Here is a 16,670-nt window from a genome sequence, read left to right as displayed (position 1 = left end):
CAGGAAGCCTGTGTGCTTTGCATTTATTATTATTATTATTATTATTATTATTATTATTATTATCATTACTATCATTTTCAATTCCTGGAAACTGTAACACAATGTTTACCAACTTAGATATGACCTCTACCAAGTAAAAATCCCAATTAGACCAAAGGTGATGGTAAACTGTTATTATCAGCAGGTTAATCAACAAAAGGAGTATGGGATCTCAGGCCAAGTTACTTCATTTTCCCCAGCTAGTTCCACAAAAATTGCCTTTCTCCCTGACACAGCATATAGGTACCAGCAGGTCTCAACAGGAATGAAACCAAAATAGAAAACTGCCTTGTCTCTCTCTTCACTCAGGAGAAAGAACCACTCCAGGAGCAAAAATCTTGATAAAGCTCCCTCGCTATCAATTCCCTCTAGTTCAGGAGTTGACCTAACTTTGTCAATCATGAACTTCCCAAGAAAGAAGTCTCAAGCTCTTCAGAAACATTAATCACTTAAACACAAGCTTGGGGTAGTAAAAATCACTCGGAAAAAAAAAAAAAAAAAAAAGGACATGCATGTCTACTTATTGGCTGCCAGATAACCCATTAAGATACCTGTACCGAGGGGAGGCAAGGACTAATTAAGTTATGCTTTCCCTGCTGAAATAAAACTCTGAACCTTTCAAAACCCTCAACCTGGATGCATTTCAAATATTAGCATTTGAAATCGCAACTTTCTGTCCGAGAAAGTCTGTTTCACTAAAGGGCATATGTAAGCAGCATTATTTCCTGGCAGCCAGGCTTGTAATGACATCACAGGATTGTTCTGCTCAGGGAAAAGTCTAGCACTGGTAAGGTGTGAGGTCATCAGCTAGTCAGCTGCTAAAATATGACCTGGGAATGCCCTTCACATCTGTGATGGAAGGACTCAACTTAAAAGGCAAAGAGAAAAGTCAGGTCAATCAAATCAGCCCATTGCAGGGATTTTCAAAGCATGTGCAACAGGATGTGATTAAATGCTGTATTTTAAAAAGGATCTTATGGTCAATAAGTTTGGAAAACCCTGGGAAAGGCCAAAATTAAACAGATGTTTTACCATCGAACATGCAGAGTTTGTATTATGCTGATTGATGGACACTGTAAGTCTCTGAGAAAGGGTCGTAGTAGGAGGTAGTTTTCAACTTCATTTCAATATACAACTCCTTCTTGGCACAGAATTATTTTCAACTAGGGTTCCTAAGGAATATACTTTGGGAAACACCAGCTTATTCTCTTAAGGCACAGACCAGACTTGAGCATTACCTCTTGTAATGAGACCCATGGAAGATGTACATGAGGACTATAATTCCCCAGAACATTCCCTCAACATCCAGGCTAGTCCTTGACTCCCGAAGCAGTCTACCAGGAAAGGCGGGTCTGAGATATGATGCGATACGGCCGGTGATGCCAGAGAACAGAACACGTGAACTTTCAAAATCGAGCCCCTCAATCTGCTTGTGTAAGCAGAAAAAATCTATACAGGGAGCCCACCTCTGAGCTGAGCTGGGTCTTGTATGATGGTGCTGAGAGTTAAGTCAACCTGAATGCTGCAAAACATCCCTATAAAAAAAATCAGATCGGACCTACTCTCACGGCCAAAATTCAACAACCTTGCCTTAATTGTGGACTTATTTTTGCCCCTGTATTTGACTACCATGCTTTTTGTACTCTGTATGAAATTTAAGAACTCTACCAGGCAGATAAGCTTGCCTTCTTACAGCCAACCACCCAAATTAGATAAACAAAAAAATCTAGCATACCAGCAGAGGGAATGATCTGCAATATATTTTTCAAGCCGTCGGCTGCAGAACTAACATCTACCAACCCAAAAAGGGGAAAAAAAAAAACTTCAGAGAAGCCCAGAAATGTCACTGTCAGCACAGGGTCACAGGAGCATTATTTGTTAACTTCACTGAAGAGGAACTTTCAAACACACCCAGTGGCATTTCCAGACAATCAGAAGGCACCAGAAGAATCAATCTGGACACACCGGTGTTTTCCAGGTGGCTGAAAATGCATGGAATTCAGGGCTTCTACAATTTTCCCTATTAATCAGGTCAGGCATTTGACACTGGAGGTGGCGAAAAATTGTTTTAATGGCAACATCCCCTTCCCCGCCTTGCCAATTACCCTGGCCATGGCATTCCTCTGTCCGCACAGGCCACAGCTGCTTAATCTCCACTGCCCCAGGCTGCACCTGTGAATCAGACCAGCCTAATCACACTAACAGATGGCAGAGGCCAAGTAGCCAGCTAAGAACCGCTATCACTTTAAATCGCATCTAATGTTTCACAGGCACCAAACAGAGGCAGTTCCCGACAGCAGTATCTCCCTGGTACAGCTAACACCAGCCCTTAATCACTGCAGAGCACCCATCGCGGGGCAGACTTGGTGTCATTCGAGAGCTAATTACAAAGAACCCTGGTCCCAGGGTGAAGGCATGGCATTCATTAAGAGCGCTCCACTCCCTGGCCCGTCTGCACAGCCACTAGGCAGACAGGACTAGTGTTCAGGAGGAAAGCCTGGAGGTCCACGGCAGGTAATCCTTCCCAATCATCAGAAAGTGGTTCAGTGCAGTTAGTCTACTTGTTACGTAACCTATACCTTGCTGTTACATTGTACTGCTTCCCAAGTATTCCTGGTAACATGCTATCAGACTTGGTTCACCAGGACAATGCAGCTCGCAGACATGCCAACACAGCCCAGGTGCCGCCGGATTCTGACATCTCATGTGTGGGCACCACTTGAGGGCTGTAAACAACAGGGCAGGCATCCTCACGGCACCCCCTTCATCACCCCAGGGGCTGGGAGAGGGGCGCTGTGATTCAACATGCAACAGGCCTACAAGCGAATGGCAGCTTTGCCTTTTGCTCACTGAATCATGAATTTCCAATCAATAATATGGGAATAATACCTCTCTCTACCTTATGGGGTTTTGGGGGGGGGGGGTTACTGACTGAGCCAGCAACCAGCACGGAGCCTGCCCAAAGCAGGACCTCCAAAGCAGGGTCTTTCATTGCCCCCCCTGCCAGAGCCAAGGAACTAATAATAATAGGGAATGAGTGATGTCTTCTGATGTACCAGGGTTTCACTATTAAATAGTAATAACTTTGTTAGAAGGTGGATATGAATTACAGCAGAAGACAGTTTCACTCACCCAGTGTTTTATAAACAAGAGCTCTAATAGTAAACTCCCGCTCAAGGCACATTAACCTGTGTGAATCCCAAAATCAGACCTTCTCATTCTTCACTGTAAAGGAGAATCACCCCCGGAGTTTCTAATTCAGTGTGTCTGGGGCGGGGGGTGGGGGGGTGGCATTTTCATTTCTAGTGAGCTCTTAGAGATGATGCTGATGCTAGTGGTCCAGGCCCTAAGCCTTCTCTTGCCGAAACAGTGAAAACTATAAACCAAAGTATTTCCCTTCTTGCCTAAGCTGCTAGGAGACTCAGGGACAAATGCAATTCCCCACTTAACACGCTATTCCAGGTCCCTAACAGTATCGATTTTCTCATCTTCCCTTAAACAGCCCTCGGCCTATTTTAGTAACTAATTGTCTTATTATTTAGGCCTCGTTTAAATTTATTAAACTGACGAAAATCCTTTTGAAAGAAAATGTAGAACGGAACACGTGAGAAAAGAATGCCGGTGACCAGGCTAAAATCATTTGGGAACACGCAAGCCATGTTATTGGAAAGACAACGAAGGCTCTATTTTACCTTCTTTACTGAACAAACACACACACTCTTCTGAGTGCTGTACAAATACAAACTCATCCAATCCTCGTAACAACTCCAATGGACACTGTTACTATTCCCATTTTATAGTTGAAGAAACTGAGGCACAGAAGTTAAATTACTTGCCCAAGGCCACCCAACTCGGAAGTGAGAGAGAGGCCACGTGCTTGCTTCTTCTGTACCAAGACCGCCCTTGTGTCACCGCGCGGCGTTCATTGCTTTTATAAAGCAAACAGCACCTGCTGGTCCCTTCTCTATCTCAGTCTGCAAAGTAAGGCACACTACTCCCCTTATTCCCTCTCAGCATGCCGTAATGTTTAAAAAGGCCCCATTTCTCAACCTCAGCACTACTGACATTTTGGACCAGAACCTTCTTAGTTATGGGCTGTCCTGTACAATGCAGACGTTTATTAGTAGTACCCCTGGCTTCCTCCCACTGGCATCCCCCCTCCCCCTGCTGAGACAACCCAACATTGCCCAATGTCCCCCAGGGAAGGGAGAAGGAGGAGAATCCCCCCAGCAGAGAACCCCCGAGTTAAGCCCCGCAGTGTCAAAGCAAACCAGGAGATGGTATGTGGTTCTACTTGGGTGACGTCTCTGAACCCTAAGAAACCAAAGAGAAATAGAAAATCAAGGAAAGGGAAATCATGACTGCTTTCCAGAGACAGTGGCTTCCGACACAATAAGAAAGGACAAACAGAAGAGAAGGGTGTACAGGAACACTGGTTTATTATCAGATTAGAAAGTCAGGAGAGTGGACAGTGGAGACAGGCGAGGGCTGTTGGATACAGCATCCGGAAGGACGAGATGACAGGTTAAGAGTCTGGACTTCCCACCAGGCTCTGCTCACTCGGGAACCTTCCGAGACGGCCACTACTTACTCTTGTTGTTACTGTTCTCACTGACAAAATCCTCGGAGCCATCTGTGTCGTCCTCGTCATCTCCGGATGAGATGGCATCTGTATTCAAAAGAATATAGCCATGGTTGTGTTTGTGCAAAGCAAAAGGCTACAATCACGTACAACTTAGTCCTTCTGGAGAGAGGGCCTTCCACAACCCAGGAGCCCACACAAAAAGGCCGAGACCATGTTTAGCGAAGGTGGTTTTAATGGCTTAAATTTTCTCTCCGTGATGACAGTGGGTCTGTATTATGATTCGCAAAGCTTTCTGCTTTCACGTTATTTAAACATGCTGTCAAGTTGGATATAGTGAAACTGGATTTTAAGCTTCAAACAGCATTCAAGTCCCCAACAGATTTACTGATTGTGTTAGGATCCATCCAAAGATTCTTTCCAACACCTTTCAGTTCTCAGGATCCCCTTCAAGAAGGGAATTAGTCCCTAGCCAAACTTAGCCCCTGTGTGGCCTTCCATCCATTTACTAACTTCTGCTTTAAACTCGGCCACAAAGGGGGGTCTGTGCAGTTCCCCCTAACTGCATGGAAGGAAAATCAAGGAGAAAAACTCAAATTTTAATAAAAGGAATCAGAAATCTTCCACGTCAAACTTCAATCCTGCAATCTAAATACCAAGGATGCCAGCAGTGGGGGGGGGGGGGGGGTGAAGATGTGCTTTTACTTCTATAAAAGCGGACTGTCTTAAAAGGAAAATGTTACTTTGCACGTGAGAATCCTGTCATTTTTAACGACCAGCCTCTGGCTGAGCTGGTCCCGTGGAAGAACTTGAAAAACAGATCAATAACCAACTAGGAAGCTCTGTGCATGGCATCCAATTAGCAGCTCCCACTATGATTTCGCCCGTCCAATTGTCCAATACAGTTTGACCCAGAAAACGGCTGCAGAGGAGAGAGAGCGGAGGGCTCGCAGGCCAACTCACCTGTGACATTCACCATGAAGTAGACAGCCTCGCTGTCTACCGGCCTAGCCGCTGTGCAAGCATAGAGGCCGGAGTCTCTAGGCGTGGCACCTTTTATCTGCAAGTATTCCCCAATAAGCACTGTCCTATTGTTGGGCCCCAAGTGTACCCCATCCTTAGTCCAACTGATCGTGGCGGCATCTCTCAACAGACAGCGCAACTCTAGCGACTCCCCGGGCGCGGCCACGTAAACTTCAGGTTGGGAGATTTGGTATTTGGTTGGCGGCTCTGCAGAAAGGTAGGAGAGAGAAGATGGAGACAGATGGGAAGGAGGAAAAGGAGAGAACGTCCAACAAAGGTCAGTGGCGGCCCGTTTATTCCTGGGAGAGGCAGTGGTCGGTTTGCAAATGGCCCTGGCAGGCGTTCGCCTCTGCCCGCGCCCGGGAACCCAGGAAGCAGCCTCGTGCACAGAGCAGACTGAGTGTCCGAGACGTGGACCAGAGGAAGCGCCCAGCAGAAGCTGCCCCACTGCGTCTGCGCGAGCTGGAGGGCTGTAAACACACACCCGAAACCCAGCATGGAACGATATCGTACAAGAAAACTTTTCGGTCGATTGCCGATCCAAAGCTTGCTTGCCACTGTCACATCCAGGTAATTCTATTCTTGTGGCACTTTTTTATTTGCAAGGACGTGTGTTTTATCATTTTTTTCATTCAATGCGACTGCATGGTTGTGTGCCTACACACACACACACACACACACACACACACACACACCTGTTTATTTTTGCGAGACTTTGGTGTCACAAAGCCGAGCTTCTTAAAATGAAATGCCTCAAACTCAAGGGAAACTAATGAGTCCTTCTACAGAACTCTCAGGCTCAGATCGCTTTGCTGGTCTGGAGACCTAATTCTGTGCTGGGTAAGTTGGAACACACTGTTTTTCTTCACACCAAAAAGAACAAGATGCCCCCAGACGGCCGAGAGGAGGTCTCCACATTGCACTGAAATGCATCTGGAAACGAAGCCACTGAGCACTGCACACCTGACCCTCTGACACAGTCCTAGCCCGGTCCCGCCCTGCCCGCCAGCCCCCACCACACATCCTGGGTTCCAAGCCCCTACCCTCCCCCCGCTTCTGCCTCTATGTCCTTTAGGGGTACTCCTTCCTCCCTCACCTCCCCATTTACCGAACTTATCCTTCAAGGCCTGAATTATCCTGCTGGGTGTGAGCTTGCCATCCGTCCCCCAGGCCTGGGGTGACGTGGATCTCCCCTCCTCGTTCACCTGCCACTTCGCCCACTTCAGGGGAAGCACCACGGGTCCCACGGCCATGTCCTGTCTCCCAGGGAGACAGCGAGATCTCGACGAGGGCTCAAGTCTCCTTGAGTGTCCCTCCCCAGGCATACACACGGAAGGGGCCGGTGATGAACAGGACTACAGTCCCCAGAAAGGCAGGGCAAGAGGGGACGTGTGCAACGCGTGCAAGCAGACGTGAAGGGAGCCACAGGCCTGTAAGGAGAGCAGCCGGAGCTGGGACCCACGAGGACCCAGGAGTGGGCTTTCATTCCTCGCAATGGTGACTGTGAATGGTACACAGAGTCCCAGGCCCGGGAAACATCAAGCTTCCCAGCTCTGGGATGGCTCCGAATCTGGGCAGCATCACAAGGCAACTGTTTTGCCCTTTTGAGCGTAGTCGGGACAAATCCCCCATGTAACAATGGAATAAAGTCACTCCGTGCCTTAGTCCCACTGTTGAAGGAACAGGGAGGACCGTGAGCCTCTGGTTCTAGAAACCCTCTGCAGCGCACCGCCATCGACAGCCAACACGGGAGGGACGGGCCCAGACGTGGACCTAAAGGGATAACCACAACAAAAAGTAAGAAAATGAAAGTCAAATTTGACGTGGACGAACATACCCTGGGAACAAGGGCAGGCAACTCCAACTCAGAGGCAGGTTCCATGTCCCAAGTACGTTTGTTTTTCTCATTCAACGCCTACTGAACACCTACTACGGCCCACGCTTTACTCTGGATGCTCAGGAAGCGACAGGGCACAATAAAACCCTTGCAACACTGGTGGGACTTTAATTACAGTGGAGGCGACCAACCATAAATAAAAAATCAGCCAAAAATATGAAGTACGGGAGGCGGTCTTAAGTGTCAGGAAGCCAAACACAGCAAGACGGCGGCACCCGCAGAGGCTGTGGGGGAGGACTCGTTCTAGAGCGGGAGCTGGCAAACGACGGCCCCCAGGCCGAACCAGCCATCGCCCGTTTTTGTAAACAGAGTTCTGCTGGCTCGCAGCCACGCTCGTTCCTCAAGTGTTGTCTGGGGCGGCTGTTGTTACAATGGCAGAGCTGATTAGCTCTAACCGATGCCCTATGTCCTGCAAAGCTTTGCCCTGTACAAGAAGTTTGCCAACCCCCGCGGAATGGGCTGTTCAGGGAAGGTTTCTCTGGGGAGTGAAGGGCACAGTAACGTTTGAAAGATGCTGCTGGGACCTCAGCTGGAAGGTCCTCCGGCCACGCTTTCTGAGGTTGCTCAGTTCAGGTCCTAAGGCAATTGAACTGCGGGACTAACAGAAGAATCGTGAACTCCGAAGCCTGGGCAGAAAAGGGAAAGGAGGAAAAATGTGGCCAAGAGGGGAAGGAAGAGGAGGAGAAAAAGGAATTCAGTCTGGCCCCGAATCTCAGACTTTGCCCCACTTCCAGCGGCCTGGAGTCACCTCCGAAGGGATGCTGCCCCCAGAGGACACCTGGCCCAACCCCTTTCACAGCTGATTAAAGCAAGGGTCCCATGCACAACCGACAATCACTGACACAGCAGCCGCAATGTTAGAATGAATTTACACTGCATTAGCCTGGGTCATAAAATAATCAGTATGTATGAGGACCACATGGCATCATCAGCCCGTCACAAAGAATATCACAAAACTGGCTTTCCTCTGAGCCAGAGGCGGTCCTCACGAGATGACCGAGCAGGGGTGGCTGGACCCAAAGCACAATGCTCCCTCTTCTCTTCAGGAGAGACTGGGACCCACGCAGCCAGCCTGCCTCCACCCTGACCCCCAGGTCAGGAGAACCATGTCCCTAGTTCACGCAACAGTGGGATGTGCTGACACTGCTTTAAAAAAAAAAAAAAAAAAAAAAAAGATGAGCAGGATACTTGCCTTTATGATGCAGAAAAATCTCTCCCCTGACCAAGGTAGAGCTATGATTTCCCCGTTTTTAAAGGAACGCATTTTCACTAAGAATCCTGTGCCTCACCTGAGACAGGTAAAGCACTAAGTCTCGCTGACACCAGAGGTGCCCGGACCCACGTCACCAAAGACACCACCACCTGCAGGTTGTAGGAAGAGGAACAGGGCACACTGAGGTCGCAAGGGCAAGGGCCGAGTCCTGTTTGGGGCTGGACACACAGGGGCTGCTTGATAAATGGGTGCCATCCTGCACGCGAAGACGACGGAGCCCTGAGGCCCAATTCCGCTCCCATCCTGCTGGATCTCTCCACCCCTGGTCCCTCATCCACTGAAGAGCAAGAGGCCCAAATAACACGGTGTCCCTTGTGAGGACCCAATGAGCCAACCAACAGGAACCTCATTGTCCAATCTCGAGCTTGCTGGGCCCATGACAGGCACTCCTGCTGTCATTCTTCAAGGCTGAAGATGCTCGCAGTGACTCGAGCACCACTCTTTCCAGAGAACACACAGAGAAAATCCAGATTGCTGGATCTCTGCGGGACACAGGACAGTTTTACCGACGGGCTCCCATCTCAGTGGAAGAGGACATACTAAAAGTGGTTTTTATTTCTAGTAAAACCAGGTCAAAACTCTCACAGTTTTCCAGTTAGATGATAAGCTTCATCCACAATATGAAGCCTCCCGACTCCAAGTCTGCACCCGTAACGACCGCACAGGAAATTCAGAAAGCACGTGCTCCGCCCTCACACCTGAGCCATCATCAGTCCACAGAGAGCTCACCGGGGGTGTGTGAAGCCCCCCAAGACCGGGGTGCACACCAGGAGGACTGCAGGCGTGGTTCAGGGAGAAGGGCGCACAGGTGAATAAAAAGAAGGGGAGGGCGGAGGAACAGTCTGGGTAGAAACAATACCAAGAGAAGGAGGACAGTGGGGGGGGGGCCGGGAATGAGTAGGGGGGTGAGTGAGGCAGGAAAGGGACGCCACACCAGCCCACTGCCACACCACCCAGGAGCACCCCCGCCCAGCTTCTGGGTTCCAGCATCAGACACCTCGGGACAAGGTGCCAAGGGCATGGGTGCTTTGCCTGGAACCCCAACAGCTGGCTCCGTGGAGGCCGCTCTGTCCCCACCCATCCCCAAGAGGCCACTCCGGGCTTGGCTTTCTCTTCTGTGCCTGAATCCTACAGGTGGCTTTCTTCCCCGTGCCCTGCAAACACGCTCCCCGAGGGCTCTGCCCACACCTGCACAAGTATCTCCCTCACACTGTTCTGTGCGGAGCCAAGAAGACCGGCCAAGTCCTCGGACACCAGTGACGATGCATCTGCGATGTCCCGGCAGCCTCCCTGAGGTCGGTCCATCTCCACGGACACGGCCAGTGCCTCCCCCTGACTCCCAACAAGCTGCTCGGTCTGCTCTGTAACACACAACGGTTGACACAGGGCAAAGTATTCCCCGGGAGATTTAAACAATACCTTTTATAGTCATATTAACATTTTCTGGATTTGTTTTTTCCCCCCTGGTGCTACAGCTTACTTTTAACCTTTCCTGCGCAGAGCGGGGGCGAAATCCACGTGGAGCGCACAGTCCCACACTGTCCCTCATCTGATCTCGCCAAATCACAACAGGGGGAAGGTTCCAGAAGCCACTCTGCTCCACACCAAATACTCTTTTTCAGGGACGTTCCCAGACAGACACAGAGTGTTCCCACCTATCTTTCCTAATGTAAGTTCACAGAGAAGTGAGAAAGCTAGCACGGACGCTCGCTGGCGCAGGACACTGTCGCTGTGACCTAGAACGGCCAAGCGGGCAAGCGGGTGAGCTGACGGCCAGGGAGGGCTCGCGGTGCTGGTTTCTACGCACCACACGCACACAGTGGGTGCACGGATTTCAGCTTTCTCCCCAGAAGTTTCAAACCCTGAGACGTGCCAGCAGCAGGAGGTCTCGCTGCTGCTTCTCAATCAAGTGGGAGGTTGGTAACTGAAACCGTAGGCACACCCGCAGCGCTGTCCCCCGAATGCTGTCTGTGCCATCCCCGCTGTGGGCCACCCTTCCCTCCCCTCGGGAAGGCCTCGGGCCCTCACTCCTGGGGAGCAGAGGGGCCTCATCTGGGCAGACAAGGAAACTGAGGCAGGACAGCCATGAACTGTTGGGAGTGACACGGCGCTGATGTCACTGGCCGCAGGCCACAGGTGTTGACCTCGAGGTAAACAAGCCCAGGGAAGCAAATCCTGGCTGACGGTGCCCAGAGCCCGGGGGAGCGCGGGCTGGGGGGGCCAGCCTGTGAAAGTCAGCGAAGGGCCGTGACTTACGCACCTTCACCGTGCCCGTCCCTGGCTCCCTGGCCGGTGTCAGCAGCAGGACCGCGTGGGGACAGCTGACGCGGGGAGGGCGTTTGAACAGTAAGCTATTTCAGGTAACGCTTTATGTTGCCAAACCAGCCATAGGAGCACTTCAGATTGTCACTTTTTATAACGTTTGCCTATAAACTTTCCCGTGTGGTTGTTGAAATGGCGCCCGCATGCAAACAGAGAACAGATGGGAAGCCCGCGGCGCGCCCCGGCCCATCGCCTGCGGAGGCTGGACGACAGATTTCAACTGTGCCGGGCGAACAAAGCAGCTTTTGCCAGCGGGACGACGACGACGTCACAGGGCAAGGATTAAGCCTTTTCTGGGGTTTCCTCGGGACGGTGGCTCTTCACGTGTCACAATCCCCGTGGCTAAGGAACTGGAACCCCGGCTTCGAGGGTGCGGTGGGGTGGCCCCTGGAAGGCACCCCCGATGCTCCTCCATCCAAGCCCCAAACACGTTCCTCCAGAAAGGGTTAAAAAGGGAGGACGGGATGGACCCATCGCCCCCCTACCTCCCCCCAAGGTGTGGACCTGGAGCAGAGGCCAGGTGGGGGGCGGGAGGGGGAGGCGGGGACAAACCTGCGTCCCTCGGCACAGCTCGGGGCTCCCACGGGAACTATGGCACCAGCCCTGGGGCAAGAGGAGCGCGACAGCCAGGGCTTCCTGGTGCCCGCCCCGCTGCTGCACCGCCCCGCACAAGAGAAATAAATATCACCGCTGCGGGGCTGCCAACGTCTCGACAGAAGCAGCCCTAGAACGAAGCTGCAAATGTCACTGCAATGTCACAGTGCCTGTGACACATGGAAGTCAGCGGCGGCTGATCCCGTCTGTTCCGGTTAGCCTTGCCTCACCCTCCGGGTCTTCAGGATGGCCTGAAGCGGCCACGCCACAGTCCGGGTACGAAGTTTTAACTGGCCGACACCCAACTTTCTGTCCATGGGGATGGAATACAAAACCCTTCCTTCATCTCACACAGGCCTCCTGAAGTATTTTTACGAGCATGAATGGAGGGAGTCTGGACAGTCAAGACCCTGGGCATGACGGCCCAGCTTCTCCGTAACCCGCAGAGGCGGATGCCACCCCATCGGCCTGCCTGGCCCCGAAACTCACCGATGGAAAGACACAAAGGCTAGTGAGGCTCCCCCCCCATGACATCAGAAATGCCCGCCCCTGTGGGCCCTAGCACGGGGGCTCTGCAGACACACAGCCGGTGAACACAGGGGCGCAGAGCTGCTCGAGCTCAGACTTCCTCCGAGCTTCCCCTCTGCAAGAGCAGACTTGCAGGAGACAAAAATCCTGACATCAAACGGAGACCTTATAAGGCATGGGTACTCCTCGTTCTTTAAGAGGCAGGAGGGAGAGACAAATCGCTGCACAATGTAAATAACGAAAGCTCCCTACCTCAAGAAATACTGCCAACATAAAAACGGGGGACACAACAAAGTCCAAGCAATGGATCGCAGATACGTCAACAGTCTGAAAGGCTGCAGATCCCGCTTTCCGACCCATCATCGGGGTGTCTTATAGACACACGTCAGCACTTAAAACTCTCCTCGTCGGTTCCTCGGGGGCCCTAACAACCACTAATAGCTACCTCTGCCACAGTAGCTTGCCTGTTCCAGAAATTCTGGACTGGCTCACATTCCTCATGATCAGATGGGATAATGGCATATGGTTCCAATATGGTCACCATTAAAAATTATATATTTAGGCACACCCCTCACATAATTGAGGTCTATCGTTGAGATACATGGCGAACAGCTTTCCAAGTCTGAAAAGAAATGATGCTGTTGCCCACGAGAAAATCAAACTGTAGAAACAGCCAAGTGCCTAGGAACGTTCACCTGAGTCATGACTATCACCCAAGACGTGAACCCGGAGTGGAAATAGTCACTCCCGGTCTTGCTGCCAGCATCTCCCCTCCTTTCGATCCTGATGTTCCAGGCTGTTAATTATCACGTTCTCCCAAAGGGAGAGAGGGGGACACCAAAAGGAAGGTTTTCTCCCTGGTCACGACACCTGCATCAAATTCTTATGTTCAGGAGAGCGGAATTCCCATCGCACCACCAAGACGCAGGTACCGAACAGCCTCGTCTGCCTCAAGTCCCCACGGCTCTGCTTGAGCTGAAACCTCAGAAGTGAGTCCTCTGTTCAAAAAGCAATTCCCAAACATGCCATTAGATTATCTGAAGCAGAAACGAGCACTACAGGTCATGTCCCAGTAGCCCGCACCGCCAGTCGGATATACAACGAGGAGTCTATGCGCTTGACTGGCTGGTCACCCAGGCCTGAGCCTCCTGCCTTCTGGAAACACTTGCCAGACGCGGAGGAAGCTGGCGCTTCTCAAGATCTTCAGGGCTTCCTTGGGCACACTGCTGGTGGCCCCACCGACTAACCCAGACTCCTGGGACATCTCTCCCAGCAGGAAGGTACTCCCTATATCAGGAAGGGACCTGGCGGGGTGGGGACAGGGCTTCAGGAGGGAAAGGAATGAATGAATGCGATCTGCCGGACCTTGACCAAGTCGATCTTTAAGATCAGGAGTGGCCTGGCAAAGGTGTTGCCTCTAAAATGAACACAACACCTCCGGTTCTGAAAACCTCATCTGCCCTCAACATGTCTTCAGCTCCCCGAGTCCTGACAACGGCACAGCCCTCTTCCTCGTATAAAGGAGTTAAGCCACCTTCCTAATCGGAAGCTCCTTCAATTCCCATAGCTGGTCCTGAGCCCTTCCTCTTAGGCACACCCCCATATAATTTAGGTCTATCTATGGGGTTAAGGCTCTGGTCCCAGCTCTGTCCCTGCCCTGGTGACTCTTGGGAAAAGGACACGCTGGAGACGTTATCACACTGAGAACAGACCTCAGTCCCAATCCGCCACTTATAAACTGTGCCACTGGAAACAAGCTTCTCAGCTTTTGTCATCACTTCCTGTTTCTTCACCCGCAAACCAGGAACGTAATAAAAGAGAGAGCGGGCAACAAGCATCCAGCTTGAGGCCCAGCACAGAAACACGAATGTACCCACCAGCAGCAAGACCTTCCAGCCGAAATTATGCTCCTCAGCGACAGCAGACGAAGCATGAAAGAAAAGAAAAGCCACCTAACCAGGTGTTCTCAACATGGAAGATGGGGATGTACAGAACAGAGGGGACCCTTCTAGTATATTCCTGGCGCCCCCAGCACAGTTTAGCATTAATCATCTACAGTGTCATTTTGTTTTCTGCTTGTGTGCGTGTGTGAGTTCCTAACTACAGAGCCCTGTGGTGGAGTTCCTGGCTTCCTGGGACCTCCTCCTCCCTCCACACCTGGCTCTGGGGTTGAATCCCACCCCTGGCTCTGGGGGTCCCTTCCCTGCACTCTGTTCCCCTCCATCTCGGCAGCTCTTCCCACCCACTCCAGGTCAGTGCGGCTCAAGTCCCCGCTCACAGGCTCCCCCTTCCAGCTGCCCAGCTACAGGGGTGCTACCCCAAACCAGCACGTGCCCTTCCTTCCACATCTTCCCCGCCTGGGCCTCTTGCTGACTGGCATCACCACGCAACACGACTCAAGCTCCAAGTCCCCACGAAAGCCCCGCTTCTCCCTCCTGCCTGCATCTGCACCCCTGTGAATTCTCTCTGAAACAGCTCTGGAAAGAGGGCAAGGGCAAGACCTCACTGGCACAGGCTCACTCCGAGCCCCTACCTTTTCTCCAAAAGACCTCTACGATGCCCCCAACCCACCGTCACAGTCCACCCTATGTATCCACCACGGACCACCAGAGCAAGCTTCTGAAAAGCAAAACTGAACTTACCTTAAAAAAAAAAAAAAAAAGGCAGCGACCACTCCCCACTGACAGGGTAAAACCCAAAGAACATCACCCACATTAAGGCCTTGGTTGCTCCAGGCCCCAGATCCCTCTCCACCTGATCCCTCATACCCGAGACTTGTCTGTTCTCATGAGCACTCTTTCCTCTACCCGGAAACCCTGCCCCACTACTCTGCCTGGCAAACTCCTATTCAGCCTTCAAAGCCCAGCTCAAATAGCATCTCCTCCGTGAAAATTCCTGATTCTAATGAACATGGCCCACAGTGCTCTCACCTCCAAGACACTACAGCCTTTGTTGATACATCTAGTACATACGCAGCCAAACACAGCCCGCCTCCCCCACCCACCCTCTCCAACTGGGCTGCTTGAGGACGGGACCAGCACAGTGCTTCCCAAACTCTATTTTGCATAAAGACCTGGAGAGTTCATTAAAACACAGCTCTTTGGGTCCCACTTCCAAAGTTTCTGCATCAGTAGATGTCGAGTGGGGTCTGAGAGTCTGAATTTCCCACAAGCTCCCAGGTAATGGTCACGGTGCTGGTCCAGAGCCCACATTGAGAGAAGTTCAGCGCCAGTGTCCAAGGGCAAGAGTCTGAGACCTGGTTTTGCAGTGATGACCCCTCAGCCCCTTCCCATTACTGAGCCTGAGCCCGGGTTTACAGAAGAGGAAAAACACCTCCGGGCTAGCCTGCTGCTGGTCAAGGTCATTATGAGGACAAACCAAGAGGCTGCCTAGGAAGGCCTTTGTAAACCCTGAAGTGGGGGGCACATCCGAGAGAAAACATCCCTCACCCCAGCTCCGGCCAGGGTGGGCCCGGGTTCCTATGTGTGGGCTATAGCTTGATCCTAACTGAGCAGATTTTTTTTTTCCCCAATCACATGGGAACCTTGATTTGCATTCCTCTGACTTTAAGACAGGGTTTTCTTTCAAATGTGCAAATCTGTCACATCATATCTATGTAAGTTACCTAAGTGGGGATTTCTGGAATGTTCACAAATGGAACTAAACATCCAAGGATCTTGCGAGAGTTGTTACTAACACCGATGACACCTGTTTGATGACTTTAGGGAGGGAAGAGGCCTGGGGCTTATTAAAATAGCATTTACTGTTCATCCGTCCAACAAATCGGGGATACCTGATCTGTATATGGGGGGCACAGAAACCCCAGCAGAGTTCCCTTGACAGGACGCCTTACCACAACCCCACAGCATGCTGGGAGTAACCCTGACACCAAACCCCTCGGGCAAGGGGCCCAGCCTGTGCCCTGCACAGCTCCCAAGCTTGAGGAGCCAAGTTACAGCAAGTGCAGTAACTGGCCTGCTTTCCAGAGTCCATGTCCCGTGTAGTCAGCGGCTCTGACTATATTCCAGGGGCGGCAAGTCACTCTTCCACACTTAGTGTTACCCCCTGGCTCCTCGAAGCTGCTCCGGGCCCAGTTCACCCCCTGACATGGACAGAAATAAACAGTCCACACCGCACACTCAAGTGGGAACGTTCGCCCTACAAGTCCCTGAAAGGTTAGATCATGTCCAGATCCTCGGTGACATTTTCCCCCAGCCCTCCCCTCAGGAGCACAGGAATATAGTGCCCCCAGGGACAAAAGAAAAGGGAAAGGGGGCGGGGTAGGAGTTCCTCCATGAGGGCATGGCCACCTCCTGCGCTTCAACTCGGGGCCCTTTGCCGGTACCGATCTGCAAGTTTACTTAAAGGGCTGGACCTTTCTACTCTCAGCAGGACCCCAGCTCCAACACTTG

The 16,670-nt window shown here is 51.5% G+C and overlaps 1 protein-coding gene across 1 annotated transcript in view; it reads right to left on the bottom strand.

Annotated features, from left to right (window-relative positions):
* The window catches only part of FGFR2 (fibroblast growth factor receptor 2), a 96,947-nt gene that overhangs the window by 68,284 nt on the left and 11,993 nt on the right, over positions 1–16,670 (bottom strand). Inside the window, 2 exon segments of the mRNA XM_008685213.1 lie at positions 4,631–4,708; positions 5,585–5,851. Of these exon segments, the coding sequence (XP_008683435.1) occupies positions 4,631–4,708; positions 5,585–5,851 (345 nt within the window).

This window comes from Ursus maritimus, unplaced genomic scaffold (genome assembly GCF_017311325.1).
Source record: "Ursus maritimus isolate PB19 unplaced genomic scaffold, ASM1731132v1 scaffold_7, whole genome shotgun sequence".
NCBI classification, from domain to species: Eukaryota; Metazoa; Chordata; class Mammalia; order Carnivora; family Ursidae; genus Ursus; species Ursus maritimus.
Note: the sequence above shows the minus strand (reverse complement) of the source record. Positions and strands in the feature narration are given on the sequence as shown.